General features: G+C 42.0%; 1 protein-coding gene across 4 annotated transcripts; it reads left to right on the top strand.

Annotated features, from left to right (window-relative positions):
• The first annotated feature begins 237 nt into the window (after positions 1–237).
• Positions 238–11,154, top strand: LOC106586313 (UBX domain-containing protein 4). Of its 4 annotated transcripts, none has more exons than XM_045707428.1 (13): positions 238–417; positions 959–1,061; positions 1,192–1,220; positions 3,188–3,306; positions 3,513–3,696; positions 3,899–4,037; positions 4,124–4,181; positions 6,881–7,033; positions 7,214–7,341; positions 7,522–7,624; positions 7,763–7,894; positions 9,685–9,905; positions 10,363–11,154. In XM_045707428.1, exons 1-13 carry the CDS (start codon positions 336–338, stop codon positions 10,499–10,501), a joined length of 1,590 nt encoding a protein of 529 aa, XP_045563384.1. In that variant the 5' UTR covers positions 238–335; the 3' UTR covers positions 10,502–11,154. The 4 variants fall into 4 exon arrangements, with proteins under 4 accessions (XP_045563384.1, XP_045563383.1, XP_014028956.1 ...); XM_045707427.1 differs by having other exon boundaries at positions 6,869–7,033; XM_014173481.2 differs by having other exon boundaries at positions 239–417; positions 4,127–4,181.
• Positions 11,155–16,663: the final 5,509 nt, after the last annotated feature.

Below are 16,663 nucleotides of genomic sequence, written 5' to 3'. Positions count from 1 at the left end.
GCCGGATCTCACCAACATTTCGTCAAAATCGTACCTGTGGTGACTGAGATCTCGTGTGACTATGTACAAACGGACTGAGCGAGATCCAGTCCACGTCAGAGTTCTTCGTGGGGGACAGTTAGTTATCTGCACCAATTACTTCATCAGTACCACAGCGCCATCTAATGTTAATTTGGTGACATAATGAACGGACTTCAAGTCCCATAAGCAAGCATACGTATCTATGGACTACAACTTCCATCATTCTCCGTTAGTTCCTGTGACGAGATTGAACGTTCTAGGCATTTACAGGATTGAAACGATTAAACAGGAAAAGCCAACACATTTTATTAAAAATGATTTGGTTTGAAGGCTCTATTCCAGCAGCCATTATCTCCGCAAAACAACAAAGCTCCATCTTCGTCGTCGTAATAACAGGTATTGTTTTGTAGATTAGCTTGCGCAGATGTGTATGCTAGCAAAGCTAACCAGTCGAAAGATTCGCCGTAGTAGCGAATAAAACTCAAGCTCGGGAGAGCAAACGAGCCCTGTCATTGTCAGTCAGCTATTTAACTAGTTAAATACGTGTGTGTAGTTCATGGCTACATGAAACTCGAAGTGTCGATGTAGCCAATACTAACTTGTCAAAACGAAAAGGAATGACAGTTGTCAAATCGCAGCTAACTAACGTTAGTTAATGCGATTTAGATAGTTAGCTTTGGCTAGCTTCCTACTAACGTTAGTGTGTTAATCGCTAGTTGACAATTTAACTGGCTGACGGGCAAGCTAACGAGTCGCAATTATTCTGGATGGCGACTGTCACCACCAACACTAGCGGACTAAACTCCTTCCTTCACCATGGAGTGGAGTTTAGTCCGCTACACCAACACCACAGACTTGTATTGTGGGAACTGGGCATTGAGTGTCGTAGGACGAGTGATTCACCACTTCTGAAGCTGACATTCTTGTTCTCTACTAGGCGACGATGAGGTGTCAGGACAAATGATGTCCAGTTGGGAGGACGACAGAGTGGCCGAGGCCTCCTGTAACTGCTGTGTTGCAATCAAGGTTGATTCCAAGAGGTAGCCTTTATAATGGAATCCTCCTAAACTTGTGTGGATATGATGTACACTCTTTCTGTACAGCACTATCAAAATGGAAATACTAACAAATGTGATGCATTTTATGTTTAATGTTTTTCTTTTCTTGCAGTGAGACATGCACACAGTTCTCCCAAATCTGTATCCTTCCTCTCCAAAGGGTTCTTTGTTGTGTTTGTGGTCCCTAAGGCTTGATTTCCCTAAAGCTTTGTCTTTCAGACATATTCTAGATCAGTGGTTCCCAAACCTTTTATAGTCCGTATTCCTTCAAACGTTCGACCTCCAGCTGCGTACCCCCTCTAGCACCAGGGTTAGCGCACTCTCAAATGTTGTGTTTTGCCATCATTGTAAGCCTGCTACACACAAACACTATACAATACATTTATTAAACATAAGAATGAGTGTAACTTTTTGTCACAACCTGGCTCGTGGGAAGTGACGACAAAGCCCTTATAGGACAGGGAACAAATAATAATATAATCAATAATTTTGCTCTTTTATTTAGCCATCTTACATATAAAACCTTATTTGTTCATAAGAAATTGTGAATAACTCACCATAGGTTAATGAGAAGGGTGTGCTTGAAAGGATTCACATAACTCTTCAATGTTGGGTTGTATTGGAGAGAGTCTGTCTTAAATCATTTTCCACACGGTCTGTGCCTGTATTTCGTTTTCATGCTAGTGAGGGCTCAGAATCCACTCTCGCATAGGTACGTGGTTGCAGAGGGCATCAGTGTCTTAACAGCGCGATTTGCCAAAGCAAGAAACTCTGAGCGCAGCCCTATCCAGAAATCTGTCAGTGGCTTCTGATTAAATTCAATTTTCACAGAACCTCAATATCGGTAAGTGGACTGGAGGCAGGGCATGAAAGGGATAACGAATCCAGTTGTCATCCGTTTCGGGAAAGTACCTGAGTAATTGCGCACCCAACTCGGGTGCTTCGCTATATCACGTTTGACATTGTCCGTAAGCTTGAGTTAATTTGCACACAAAGAAATCATACAATGATGGAAAAACCTGTGTGTTGTTCTTGTTAATGCAGACAGAAAAGATCTCTAACTTCTTAATCATAGCCTCAATTTTGTCCCGCACATTGAATATAGTTGCGGAGAGTCCCTGTAATACTAGATTCAGATCATTCAGGTTGAGAAAAAACATCACCCAGATAGGCCAGTCGTGTGAGAAACTCGTCATCATGCAAGCGGTCAGACAAGTGAAAATTATGGTCAGTAAAGAAAACTTTAAGCTCGTCTCTCAATTTAAAAAAAAAACATGTCAATACTTTGCCCCTTGATAACCAGCACACTTCTGTATGTTGTAAAAGCGGTACATGGTCGCTGCCCATATCATTGCATAGTGCAGAAAATACATTATTTCACTGTCTTGTATGCGAAGCAGTTATTGTTTCAAAACATCTCCTGCCGTGTCACTGAAGCGTCATGAAGCAGTGTTGTTTGATGGAGGCATTGTCTGTGTAGTTTTTTTTGCCTTTTCCCCCAGCATTGTCCCAGACATATCTGTGGCAGCAGGAAGAATTAAGTCCTCCACAATAGTATGGGGCTTGCCTGTCCCAGCCACTTGGTACCTCACCATATAAGATGCTTCTAGCCCTTTTTTATTAATGGTATCTGTTGCTTTTATACATATTACTTCTTGAAAGTCATCTTTATTCTTGCTCAAAAAACTCCCGTGGCTTATTTTTCAAATTGTCATGTTTCTAAATGTCTGCGCAAGAGTGAAGGTGTCCCGCAAGAGTAACGTTTAATGTGATTGGATGTTAATTATTTGACTAGGCTACCTGTATTTGACATTGTGTTGTTATTTCGGATAAACAATAGATGGTTTAATACAATTTTTGGCGGTTTAATTACATTTTTGGCAGTGAAACGATGCTACTCAGGTGAGGGGGGGAAAAACTCACCCAAATGTATAGCCCCAGTGGAAAATATAAATGTACTGTTGGAAATGTGAAGAAGGAAAAAAATACATTTTTATTTGGCGTACCCCAGTTTGGGAATACCTGTTCCAGATCATGCAATTAAGTCCAATCCCATTTCTTATTATTTTTATGAGCATGGTTGGTTTGCCTTTAACTTTCTGAAAAAGACCCAGTGGTGTGCATCCCGTCCAGTTTCTTTATCGGAGAGAATGGAATCCCCCTGGAAGTTGTTGCCGGAAGTGTCTCTGCAGAGGAACTCATGAAAAGAATTGACAAAGTCAAACAGGTATGATAGCCAATTATAACACAGAAAACACTTAAACAACATCAGTAAATGGTCTCCAAGAGCACTGAGATAGATGTAAGGTAAAGGGTATCTAGTTTGGCTGACACCTGCTCTCGAAGTCTCCAGCTCGCTGTGTAGTCATGTGCGTTGCGCATCAGCCAGCCTAGAGCATGTCACACTTAACCTGCATTTCTTGTGCCTAACAGATGCACGCTCAGCAGATGGCAGGTGAGGGAGCGGATGCAGGGGCTCCCATGGAGGGGCTCCCACGAGCCACGGTAGCCTCAGAGCCAGCCCCAGCACAGCCCCCCTCAACCTCACAGGAGCTCCAGCCCAGCCACACACCACCAGCAGACACAGACAGTGCAGCAGCACCAGCAATGTCTAAAGGTGTGTTTGTGTGAGGGGTCACTTTGGAATGTTGATTAAGTAATTTTACTGAAAAGCAATGCAACAAAATTACAAGTACTTGGGCTATATGTAAATGCATGTCTGTGCATGTTATTTGATATGTGTCCTGTTGATTGAGAGATTGAAGTTGAGACACTGTCATGATTGCTGATAATGATTGCTTTGATGTGGTCCAACCCAGAATCCCTGTCCAGGCCAGCAGAAGAAGGCGGCCCCTCGGCCTCAGAGGTTGTGACCTTTGGGGATGACAGGAGCGCATCATCAGAGGACGTGTCAACCAGCTCTCAGCCTGACGAAGGCCTCGATGCCAAGGTGGAGAGGTAGGACCTATATACACACACACAACGGAGGTGGGACAAAAGGTTGAAACTTGCTTTATCTTTTCAAACTGAAACCTTTCCTTCTGTAGGTTAACAAAGAAACTGGAGGAAAGACGGGAGCAGAAAAAGAAAGGAGAGGAGGAGGTAAAGAATAACTGTAGACATTGGTGTCCCATATTGACACCGCAGTAATGCAAATTTTGCCTAATCTCAATTTGTATACATAGTAAGAACTGCCTATTAATAATAGAATCGCCGGGCCTTTCAGCCTATAAGTATCCACTAGAGAACGTTGTCGGGCGGCTCCATAAGCATACACCCGGCCTCGTTGGAACCCCCTCCCAACCAATGATGGGTCAACATTCTAACAGTCTAATAAATACATTTCATATATGCTATGGGAAGAATAATCATTTGGTTGTGTTTATGAAGGTCTTAGGAAACATTAGAATATGAAAACAACTATTTCAAAGAATATTATTCAATTTTCATTAGTTTGTTACTCTAGGCTATAAGTTAAAAATGAAAAACCACTAGTTCAAGAGTTAAATCCATCACAAAGAAAATAATTTTTTGTTGTTGTTGGCAGGCCTAAAAAAACATTGTGGAAATAATAACATTTATGTAAAAATAGACAAAATAGCATATTTTACGTTTATGTTACTAGTCTTTGCTTAGCAACCTCAGCAATGCTGCCCCATGGACAGCACGGTTATGCTTTGAAAAAGTAATATTTGGAAATAGAGCTGCAGCTCTTGAATTTTGAGTTATTTGACAAAAGTGTCTTAGAAACTGCAGAATATGCTATTGCTGATACAATCACAGTTTTACCTGAATGTGACTCTGAAGGAGAATTTGATAAAGTGGTGCTCCTTTCTCTGTCAATTCCAAGATGTGCCCATCTTCATGTACAATTTGACAACTGATATTGTCAGTCATCATACTATTGTCATTTTAATCTTGTCTTTAGGCTAACTCTTATGTGTGAAATGAGTTTCTGATTGTATCGGACTCTATATTGTGCCCCAACGTCAGTAGATGATGCCTGGCTATTCTTTAAAAGTGCCTTCCTCACCATCTTAAATAAGCATGCCCCGCTCAAAAAATGTAGAACTAGGAATAGATATAGTCCTTGGTTCACTCCAGACTTGTCTGCCCTTGACCAGCACAAAAACATCCTGTGGTGTTCTGCATTAGCATCGAATAGCCCCCGCGATATGCAACTTTTCAGGGAAGTTAAGAACCAATATACACAGGCAGTTAGAAAAGCTAAGGCTAGAAATTTGCATCCTGTAGTGCTAACTCAAAAAAGTTCTGGGACACTAAAGTCCATGGAGAATAAGAACACCTCCTCCCAGCTGCCCACTGCTCTGAGGCTAGGAAACACTGTTACCACCGATAAATCCGCTATAATTGAGAATTTCAATAAGCATTTCTCTACAGCTGGCCATGCTTTCCACCTGGCTACCCCTACCCCGGTCAACTGACCGGCACCCTCCACAGCAACCCACCATTTCTCCTTCACCCAAATCCAGATAGCTGATGTTCTGAAACAGCTGCAAAATATGGACCCATACAAATCAGCCGGGCTAGACAATCTGGACCCTCTCTTTCTAAAATTATCTGCCGAAATTGTTGCAACCTCTCTTTCGTATCGTCTGTGATTCCCAAAGATTGGAAAGCTGCCGCGGTCATCCCCCTCTTCAAAGGGGGTGACACTCTAGACCCAAACTGCTACAGACCTATATCTATCCTACCCTGTCTTTCTAAGGTCTTCGAAAGCCAAGTTAACAAACAGATTACCGACCATTTCGAATCCCACCGTACCTTCTCCGCTATGCAATCTGGTTTCAGAGCTGGTCATGGGTGCACCTCAGCCACGCTCAAGGTCCTAAATGGCAATCATAACCGCCATCGATAAGAGACATTACTGTGCAGCCATATTCATTGACCTGGCCAGGGCTTTCGACTCTGTCAATCACCACAATTCTTAGGCTGACTCTCTTCTCTGTAAACATCAATGATGTTGCTCTTGCTGCTGGTGATTCTCTGATCCACCTCTACGCAGACGACACCATTCTGTATACTTCTGGCCCCTCTTTGGACACTGTGTTAACTAACCTCCAGACAAGCTTCAATGCCATACAACTCTCCTTCCGTGGCCTCCAACTGCTCAACGCAAGTAAAACTAAATGCATGCTATTCAATCGATCACTGCTCGCACCTGCTCGCCCGTCCAGCATCACTACTCTGGACGGCTCTGACTTAGAATACGTGGACAACTACAAATACCTGGGTGTCTGGTTAGACTGTAAACTCTCCTTCCAGACTCACATTAAGCATTTCCAATCCAAAATTAAATCTAGAATTGGCTTCCTATAGCGCAACAAAGCATCCTTCACTCATGCTGCCAAACATACCCTCGTAAAACTGACCATCCTACCGATCCTCGACTTCGGTGATGTCATCTATAAAATAGCCTCCAACACTCTACTCAACAAACTGGATGCAGTCTATCACAGTGCCATCCGTATTGTCACCAAAGCCCCATACACTACCCACCATTGCGACCTGTACGCTCTCGTTGGTTGGCCCTCGCTTCATACTCGTCGCCAAACGACAGGTAAAAAAAAAGCCCTTAACACTTTACTGTTTGTAATTAGTAAATTCTGACAACTGAGCAATGTAAAAGACAAACATTTTAAGAAAAGTCAAGGAGCAGGACGGGGCTTATTTTTTGGGCCGATTCCTTTTACTTACAAAATCAAACTGGCGATTCTGGTGTTAATGCTTGTGTGCACCTGTATCTATTTCTGTGTGATGATGGTCAGGGTGAAATAAAGAAGGAGATGGAGAGAAGGAAGATGGGGAAGGAGATGCTTGACTTCAAGAGGAAGAATGAGGATGAGAAGACCAAACGCATTATGGATGAGCGGAACAGGGATAAGGCAGAGGAGAAGGCTGCCAGGGAGCGTGTCAAAGCACAGATCGCCCTGGTAAACAAACACATCACACTTTCACTCATAACTAATCCCTGGTTGGGCCTCTCTGATTGAACTTTCCCTCATAACTCCCTCTAGTGACCTAAAAGAGCACTGCAGGGTTTGTTGATGAAATAGCCATTGTTTGTTGTGGGAGGAGGGTAGTGGCTGGCTGATGCACCTTTATCCCTACAGGACCGCGCTGACAGAGCTGCCCGCTATGCCAACAACAAGGATGAGGTGGAGGCAGCCCGGCTGGCAGCACTGCAGGCCAGACAGGCAGAGACAGAGGCCAAGAAGGAGAATGCACAAAGGGAGAGGAGGTATGGAGCTATTCTACAGTCACAGGGCTGGAGGGGAAGTTATATATCCATGAGGAAGTTTTAAAGCAGTCACTTTCAATTTAAAAAAAAAAGTTAAAACTATTTCAATAAGTTTTATATTGTATGTCACTGCTAATGTATTTCTAGATTGTCATCAAACTGTGTGTTACTGTCCTCCAGCGCCATAGCCAGAATACAGTTCCGTCTACCAGATGGTTTATTCTTCACCAACCAGTTCCCCTCAGAGGCCAGACTGCAGGAAGCTCGGCAGTTCGCTGTCAATGTAAGATACTTTTTCTAACTCGATATAATTTAAGAGTTGGACAAGTGACTATTAAGAACATGTTCATCCTCTTTGGTGGAATATGATATTAAATATCATAATGCTGGCTGTCACTTAAGAGTTTATTTCTCCTCTCAGGAAGTGGGAAATAGGTATGGCAACTTCTCCCTGGCAACCGTGTTCCCTCGCAGAGAGTTTACCGCTGACGACCTAGACAAGACTCTTCTGGAGCTTGACCTGGCCCCCAGTGCTTCAATAGTGCTGCTGCCTGTGAGTGAGCTCCCTATTTCTCTCTGTAAACCTCTGCTAATATTGATGACTACTGGTATCTAGTGTCCATAGCTACATCTCCCATTTTGAGAATTCACAAGACAGTGTCATAGAATCGCTGCACAGTTTTATATTTACGCCTCTTAGGTTTCTTTGTGTACAGTGCATTCGGAAAGTATTCAGACCCCTTGACTTTTTCCACATTTTGTTACGTTACAGCCTTATTCTAAAATGCATGAAATTGTTTTTTTTTCTCCCCTCATCAACCTACAAACAATACCCCATAATGACAAAGTAAAAACAGTTGTGTTGAAATTTTAGCAAATTTATTAAAAATAAAAAACCTTCAAATTCACATAGGTATTCAGACCCTTTACTCAGTACTTTGAAGCATCTTTGGCAGCGATTTCAGCATTGAGTCTTCTCCGGTATGATGCTACAAGCTTGGCACACCTGTATTTGGAGAGTTTCTCCCATTTGTTCTTTGCAGATCCTCTCAAGCTCTGTCATGTTGGATGGGGAGTGTTGCTGCACAGCTATTTTCAGGTCTCCAGAGATGTTCGATCAGGTTCAAATCCGGGCTCTGGCTGGGCCACTCAAGGACATTCAGAGACTTGCCCCAAAACCACTCCTGCGTTGTCCTGGCTGTGTGCTTAGGGTTGTTGTCCTGTTGGAAGGTGAAGCTTCGCCCAAGTCTGAGGTCCTTAGTACTCTGAAGCAGGTTTTCATCGTTCATCTTTCCCTCGATCCTGATTAGTCTCACAGTCCCTGCCGCTGAAAAACATCCCCACAGCATGATGCTGCCACCACCATGCTTCACCGTAGGGATGGTGCCAGGTTTCCTCCAGACGTGACGCTTGGCATTCAGGCCAAAGAGTTCAATCTTGGTTTCATCAGACCAGAGAATCTTGTTTCTCATGGTCTGAGAGTCCTTTAGGTACCTTTGGCAAACTCTAAGTGGGCTGTCGTGCCTTTTACTGAGGAGTGGCTTCCGCCTGGCCACTACCATAAAAGCCAGATTGGTAGAGTGCTGCAGAGATGGGAGAATCGTCCTGAAGGACAACCATCTACACAGAGGAACTCTGGAGCTTTGTCAGGGTGACCATTGTGTTCTTGGTCACCTCCCTGACCAAGGCCCTTCTCCCCCTATTGCTCTAGGAAGAGTTTTGGTGGTTCACAACTTCTTTCATTTAAGAATGATGGAGGCCACTGTGTTCTTGGGGACCTTCAATGCTGCAGACATTGTTTGGTACCCTTCCCCAGATCTGTGCCTTGACACAATTCTGTCTCGGAGCTCTAGCTCTTGTTTTGCTCTGACATGCATTGTCAACTGTGGGACCTTATATAGACAGGTGTGTGCCTTTCCAAATCATGTCCAATCAATTGAATTTACTACAGGTGGACTCCAATCAAGTTGCAGAAACATCTCAAGGATGATCAATGGAAACAGGATGCACCTGAGCTCAATTTCAAGTCTCATAGCAAAGGGTCTGAATACTTATGTAAATAAGTTATTTCTGTTTTTTTGCAAAAATGTCTAAACCTGTTTTTTGCTTTGTCACTATGGGGTATTGTGTGTAGATTGAGGGGAATAAAATAATTGAATCTATTTCAGAATAAGGCTGTAGCGTAACAAAATGTGGGAAAAGGGAAGGGGTCTGAATACTTTCCGAATGTTATGTAGCTCCCAATGTTTGTTTTGGGAACTTTTTGCTTGTTTTCCCATCTTTTTCTCTGGTTTCCCCAGTAGAATGATAGCATTGAGAATAACGTGTTTTATATCCTTCCAGCAAACGGGACGGCCTAGCAACACGGTAGTCCAGTCGACAGCTGGAGGGGGTATCTGGGCTGTGCTGGGTACCATCCTCTACCCTCTGCTGGCTGTGTGGAGGTTCCTGAGTGGCTTCCTCTTCACCAGCCCCCCTATCCCTGGAGCAGCAGGCCCCAGAGGCCCAGCCCAGCGGCCCAACACTGCCTCTGGCTCCTCAACCTCATCTGGTGAACCAAAGAGGTGAGGCCCCATCCAGCAGTGTCCTCTATGTACTCACGGTATACAGGCATATTTTTAAGAGTAGTTGAGATTGTTGTGGTGGTACATTATGGTTAGGAGTTAGTGACAAAATGTTGCCAGGTTGTTACAATGTAATTGAATGGTTAAGCTGGTCTACTGGTCCAGGTTAATTGTTGTCAGGGGTCATAACAGCCACCTTTTAACATGATTTGTTGTAACCAGAGTGCAAAGAATTTGGAGAATTAATCTAGGGGTTTGATTGAGCAATGTGGTTGGGTGCTCTAAAGCCTACTTACTTAGTGACTTTATTGTCCCCATGGGGAAATTCTGTTGCAGTGTCATGTACACGTTTAAAGACAAAACAAAATTGACAATACAACTTTCATAACAGTTACATACCAATAAAACATGTTTAAGGCCTAGTTGGGTTATTTCACATCCATTTCCACTTTCTCAGAGAAACCCTTCGCAAACGCACACTGGAGAAGCAACCAGCAGACTTCAAACAAGATGGAAAAATCCACAGGCTACGGAACCACGAGGACAGTGAGGATGAGAATAACACTTGGAACGGCAACTCTACCCAGCAGATGTAGTGCAATAACACTGTCTCACTCTCTCCTCCCTCTCTGACCTGGTGAGGTTCCTGAGTGCGTGTCGGTCGGTCTAACGGAGGATAATGCTGATATTAGGGCTATGATTTTCTGTTATGTTTCTCTTGTCCAAGCCTGTACCCTGCTCCTCCCTTGCATGGGTAGATGTAATCAAGTTAACCTCCTGACCGTTGGCCTTCGAACAGAGATGATTTGTGTTGAAACTGTTATTTGATTAATTCAGCCTCTTAGAATACGACTGGCCAGGGGTTCCTTCAGTATTCTAACATGTCTACTGTACTGTGTTGAAGGGTTGAGACAGAGGTGTTGATTGAAGTCCTTGTCTAAAGGATATGTTGACAGCTGCATTATTAACAACCTTTTTGTGTTTTATTTAACAGTCAGTAACCCAGATGACAAAACTCAACTTAATGAAAATGTATGAGGGCTCTCTCTGGTCTGGTGGAAGGGGCTGTGTGTGTAGCTGTGTGTTTTTATACCAAGGCTGTGGCCCCCTTGGCATAAACTGCCTCCTTCGGCAGTAGAATGGGTTGTTTCTACTACTAGTTGAACATGAGAAACCACTGTACCGCTCTCATTTAATTATGGGAATAAAAATACATGTTTTTCAATAAACAAGCTTTTGGCTGACTCTATACCTTTTTTTGATTTTGTGGTTTAAGTGGAAGTCAGGTCTTATGTCATGCAGTGATATCACAGTGAACCAAAGATCTTTGTTGCTTGTACATTAGTAAGTACTCCTGCAGTGCATTAAGTATTCAGATCCCTTGACTTTTTCCACATTTTATGTTACAGCCTTATTCTAAAATGGAATAAATAACAATTGTCAATCTACACACAACACCTCATAATGACAAAGTAAATGTACAAAAATATCTTTATTTACATAAGTATTTAGACCCTTTGCTATGAGACACGAAATTTTGCTCAGGTGCATCCTGTTAGTGGCCAGACGGAAGCTACTCCTCAGTAAAAGGCACCTAAAGACTCAGAAACAACATTCTCTGGTCTGATGAAACTAAGACTCAACACTCTGGCCTGAATGCCAAGCGTCATGTCTGGAGGAAACCTGGCACCATCCCTACGGTGAAGCATGGTGGTGGCATTATCATGTGTGGAAATATTATTCAGCGGCAGGGAGTGGGAGATTTGTCCTGATCGAGGGAAAGATGATCGGAGCAAAGTACAGAGAGATTGTTGATGAAATCCTGCTCAGGACCTCAGACTGGGGAGAAGGTTCGCCTTCCAACAGGACAAAAACCTGAAGCACACAACACAGGAGTGGCTTTGGGACAAGTCTCTGAGTGGCCCTGCAAGAGCCCAGACTTGAAACCGATCTAACATCTCTGGAGAGACCTGAAAATAGCTGTGCAGCGCCGCTCCCCATCCAACTTGGCAGTGCTTGAGAGGATCTGCGAGAAACTCCCCAAATACAAGTGTGCCAAGCTTGCAGCGTCATACCAAAGGTTTTTCTGAATACTTATGTGAGTTTATAATACATTTGCTACACTAAAACGTTTTTTTGCTTTGTCGTTATGGTTTGTGTGTAAATTGATGAAAGAAAAAAACAATTGAATCCATTTTAGAATAAGGCTGTAACGTAACAAAATGTGGAAAAGGTCAAGGGGGTCTGAATACTTCCCAAATGCACATAGCCCTTGACTTATTCTACGTTTTGTTACAGCCTGAATTCAAAGTTTGTTAAATTATTTATTTTTCTCACTCATCGATACACAATACCATAATGACAGTGAAAACGTTTTTTAGAGATTTTTGCAAATGTATTGGAAATACAGAAATATCTCATTACATAAGTATTCACACCCCTGAGTCAATACATGTTAGAATCACCTTTGAAGGTGCATAATGGGCTTCACAGGCGTGGCGGGGTGAACAGCATGCCATTCTCATGCTTAAATTCAAGGTCAGAATACGCATATTTTACAACCAGAGTTTCTAGCACTTATGGGGCATTCCTACGTCTTCTGGTTCGCGTAGCAGAGCGGATGCCAAAGAAGTGAGTTGGTGTTTATACAGGAACTCTCGCCCCACCTACCGTCAACCAATCATATCAATGTGGAGCTATAAGGAGCTTTCCGCATTGATACATTTGGGAGGAGCACGGCGATGCGGTACGAAGTTCAATTTGGCCTCTGCATAACTCTGGAGGCTCCGCAATTGCGTCACACACTCCTCACGGCGCCTCCGACTACATTTTCAGATCAAGCATAAGTTGTCTTAGATGCAGCTGCGTAACATAGTTCTTAAAGAGCAATGACATACTTTGTAATATAGATCACATTTTAGAGCAAATAATTATTTATATATTTATAATAAAATATAATTAATAATAACAAATCAGGATGTGTCCAATGTGGTAAATGTAGATGGACAAACCTCATGCTTCAGCCTATGCACATTTTATCGCCACTATGCTTCATCAGTTGGGATGATAATGCTTATTGCTAATAGCCCATCTGATAATATAGTCCATGCATAGGCTATATCACATGTCAAACTCATTCCACGGAGGGCAGAGTGTGGCTGGAGGTTTTCGCTTCTGTCTCCTAGAGATGAATGTACTTTGGTGTGAAAAGTGCAAATCAATCCCAGAACAACAGCAAAGGACCTTGTTAAGATGCTGGAGGAAACAGGTACAGAAGTATCTATATCCACAGTAAAACTGGTCCTATATCAACATAACCTGAAAGGCCGCTCAGCAAGGAAAAAGCCACTACTCAAAAACCGCCATAAAAAAGACAGACTATGGTTTGCAACTGCACATGGGGACAATGATTGTACTTTTTGGAGAAATGTCCTTTGGTCTGATTAAACAAAAATAGAACTGTTTGGCCATAATGACCATCGTTATGTTTGGAGGAAAAAGGGGGAGGCCTGCAAGCCGAAGAACACCATCCTAACCGTGAAGCACGGGGGTGGCAACATCATGTTGTGGGGGTGCTTTGCTGCAGGAGGGACTAGTGCACTTCACAAAATCGATGGCATCATGAGAGAGGAAAATGATGTGGATATATTAAAGCAACATCTCAAGACATCAGTCAGGAAGTTAAAGCTTGGTCGCAAATGGGTCTTTCAAATGGACAATGACCCCAAGCATACTTCCAAAGTTGTGGAAAAATGGCTTAAGGACAACAAAGTCAAGGTATTGGAGTGGCCATCACAAAGCCCTGACCTCAATCCTATAGAAAATGTGTGGGCAGAACTGAAAGTGTGTGCGTGCAAGGAGGCCTACGAACCTGACTCAGTTACACCAGCTCTGTCAGGAGGAATGGGCCAAAATTCACCCAACTTATTGTGGGAAGCTTGTGGAAGGCTACCCGAAATGTTTGACCCAAGTTAAAAATGTTATAGGCAATGCTACCAAATACTAATGAGTGTATGTAAACTTCTGACCCACTGGGAATGTGATGATAGAAATAAAAGCTGAAATAAATCATTCTCTCTACTATTTTTCTGACATTTCACAATCTCAAAATAAAGTGGTGATCCTAACTGACCTAAGACAGGGAATTTTTACTAGGATTTAATGTCAGGAATTGTGAAAAACTGAGTTTAAATGTCTTTGGCTAAGATGTATGTAAACTTCTGACTTCAACTGTATATGCATGGTCTAATATGTTGAAAAAATGTTAAAGTAATTTTACCAATATATTATTGGGCCCATTTTTGGATGTGGAAATTATATTTTAGATAGTGTCAGCATTATTTTATTTTCATTAATTTCGGAGTAGAATGTCCTTTTTAAAAGTCACCAGAACTGAGCTTCTCAGTCATTCTACATAAAAATTATCCTGGGGAGGACCATGGATCCCTAAGCAAGGGGAATGGAATTGGCCAAACTTGCATGTACAAAATCATCCTCTTTCCCTAAAAGCATGATGGTCATGGCTTTCTTACATGAAATGGGAGATTAATTTAGCCCCCTGACAATTGATCTGAGATCGACATACATTTCAGTCATGGGATTTTCTTTTGCTTTAAGCCCTGTACTCAATGACGTGTTGTAGTTACTCCAAACAATACACTTTGTATTCAGTAAAGTTAATTTCTTTGCCACATTTTTGCTGTTTTACTTTAGTGCCTTGTTGAAAACAGAATGCATGTTTTGGAATATTTTTATTCTGTACAGGCTTCATTCTTTTCACTCTGTCATTTAGGTTAGTATTGTGTAACTACCATCCTCAGCTTCTCTTATCACAGCCATTAAACTCTAACTGTTTTAAAGTCACCATTGGCTTCACGGTGAAATCCCTGAGCGGTTTCCTTCCTCTCCGGCAACTAAGTTCGGAAGGATGCCTGTATCTATCTTTCTAGTGACTCGGTGTATTGATATACCATCCAAAGTGTAATTAATAACTTCACCATGTTCAAATGGATATTCAATATTGGCTCTTTTTTTTTTACCCATCTACCAATAGCTGTCCTTCTTTGCGAGGCATTGGAAAACCTCCCTGGCCTTTGTGGTTGAATCTGTGTTTGAAATCCACTGCTCGACTGAGAGACCTTACAGATAATTGTATGTGTGGGGTACAGAGATGAGGTAGTCATTCAAGAATCATGTTAAACACTATTATTGCACACAGTGAGTCCATGCAACTTATTATGTGACTTGCTAAGCACCTTGTTACTCCTGAACATATTTAGGCTTGCCAAAACAACGGGGTTGAATACTTATTGACTCAAGACATTTCAGCTTTTCATTTTTAATATATTTGTTAAAATTTGTCAAAACATAATTCCACTTTGACATTATGGGGTACTGTGTGTAGGCCAGTGACAATCTCAATTGAATCCATTTTACATTCAGGCTGTAACAACAAAATGTGGAAAAAGTCTAGGGGTGTAAAGACTTTCTGAAAGCACAGTATATACAAATACCGTGAGAACATTATTTGGGTAAAGACAGGACATTAAGTTATGCATTTACATTTTAGTCATTTAGCAGAAACTCTTATCCAGAGAATCTTATAGTGAGTGCATACGTCATTCTTTTTCATACTGGTTACCTGTGGGCATCAAACCCACAAAGTACCATGCCCTACCCACTGAGCTACACTATTGGCGGCACTTGGACAGGTTAGAAGAGATCATATTGATTTGAGACATAAAAGCCAGATTACTTATTTTGACATGGGTATTGTCAGAATTTCAAAAACAAACTAAACGTAAAACTGTACAGTTCACAGTTTCTGTCCCAAACAACGGCAGCTTTTAGTGAACCCAGGAAAATCTATACAATATGTTAAGGCATTAGGCCTATTATTTACCACTAAACTACACTATATGACCAAATGTATGTGGGACACCTGCTTGTCGAACATCTCATTCCAAAATCATGGGCATTAACGGTGTTGTGTTCGAGACCACCTAAAGAAAGACCGATTCAAGACCGGAGCAAATCGAGTCTGTGTCAAGACCGAGATCGGGAGGGGGACAAGGGGTCCGAGACCGACACCAGAACAATGAGAGTCCAATTCAAGACCATGATTGTAATTTTGACAAATCATTACCATAACAAGAGTTCAAAATGTCCAGTATTTCAGTGCCCATACTTCAGAACATATAGATTCTTTAGATGTTCACAATAGTAAAATAAAGCCACTCTACAAATGATTACCAACCCAAACACAGTGGGGAACAACGGATATAGAATATTAAGTCATTGAAACTGAAACGGTGCATCCTGAATGGAGGCAGCAAACAATGTACCAGGTCAGCTGTCATTTACAACCTGATAGAAATATTTTTTGGACTACCAAGAAATGTATTGGTGGATTATATTAAATCATGCATTGAACTGCATCCATCTATTCTCCCAACAATTCCTTTGTGTGCATCATGGAACGTTGAGTCAAATATAATCTATTTTTAAAACCTCTTATAAAGTTGGTTTTGTAGCATAAACTGGGAATTGTATATTTTTGACAGATTATTATATTATGATTGTCTGTCTGTTCATATCTGCAAAGTAGTTAACACTGTCAGTTTCACTTTAAACTTTAGGTCACTGGTTACTTTGTGTGCTAAACATGAAATGTTTTTCTCAATGGGAAGTAATAGTACATTTCGATTTGGAAATGCTGTGATTATTATTTGGCCCTGCTGGTCATCTATGAACATTCG

The sequence above is a fragment of the Salmo salar genome, chromosome ssa25, assembly GCF_905237065.1.
Source record: "Salmo salar chromosome ssa25, Ssal_v3.1, whole genome shotgun sequence".
NCBI lineage: Eukaryota > Metazoa > Chordata > Actinopteri > Salmoniformes > Salmonidae > Salmo > Salmo salar.
The sequence above is the reverse complement of the archived record's forward strand: the minus strand, read 5'-3'. Positions and strand labels throughout refer to the sequence as shown.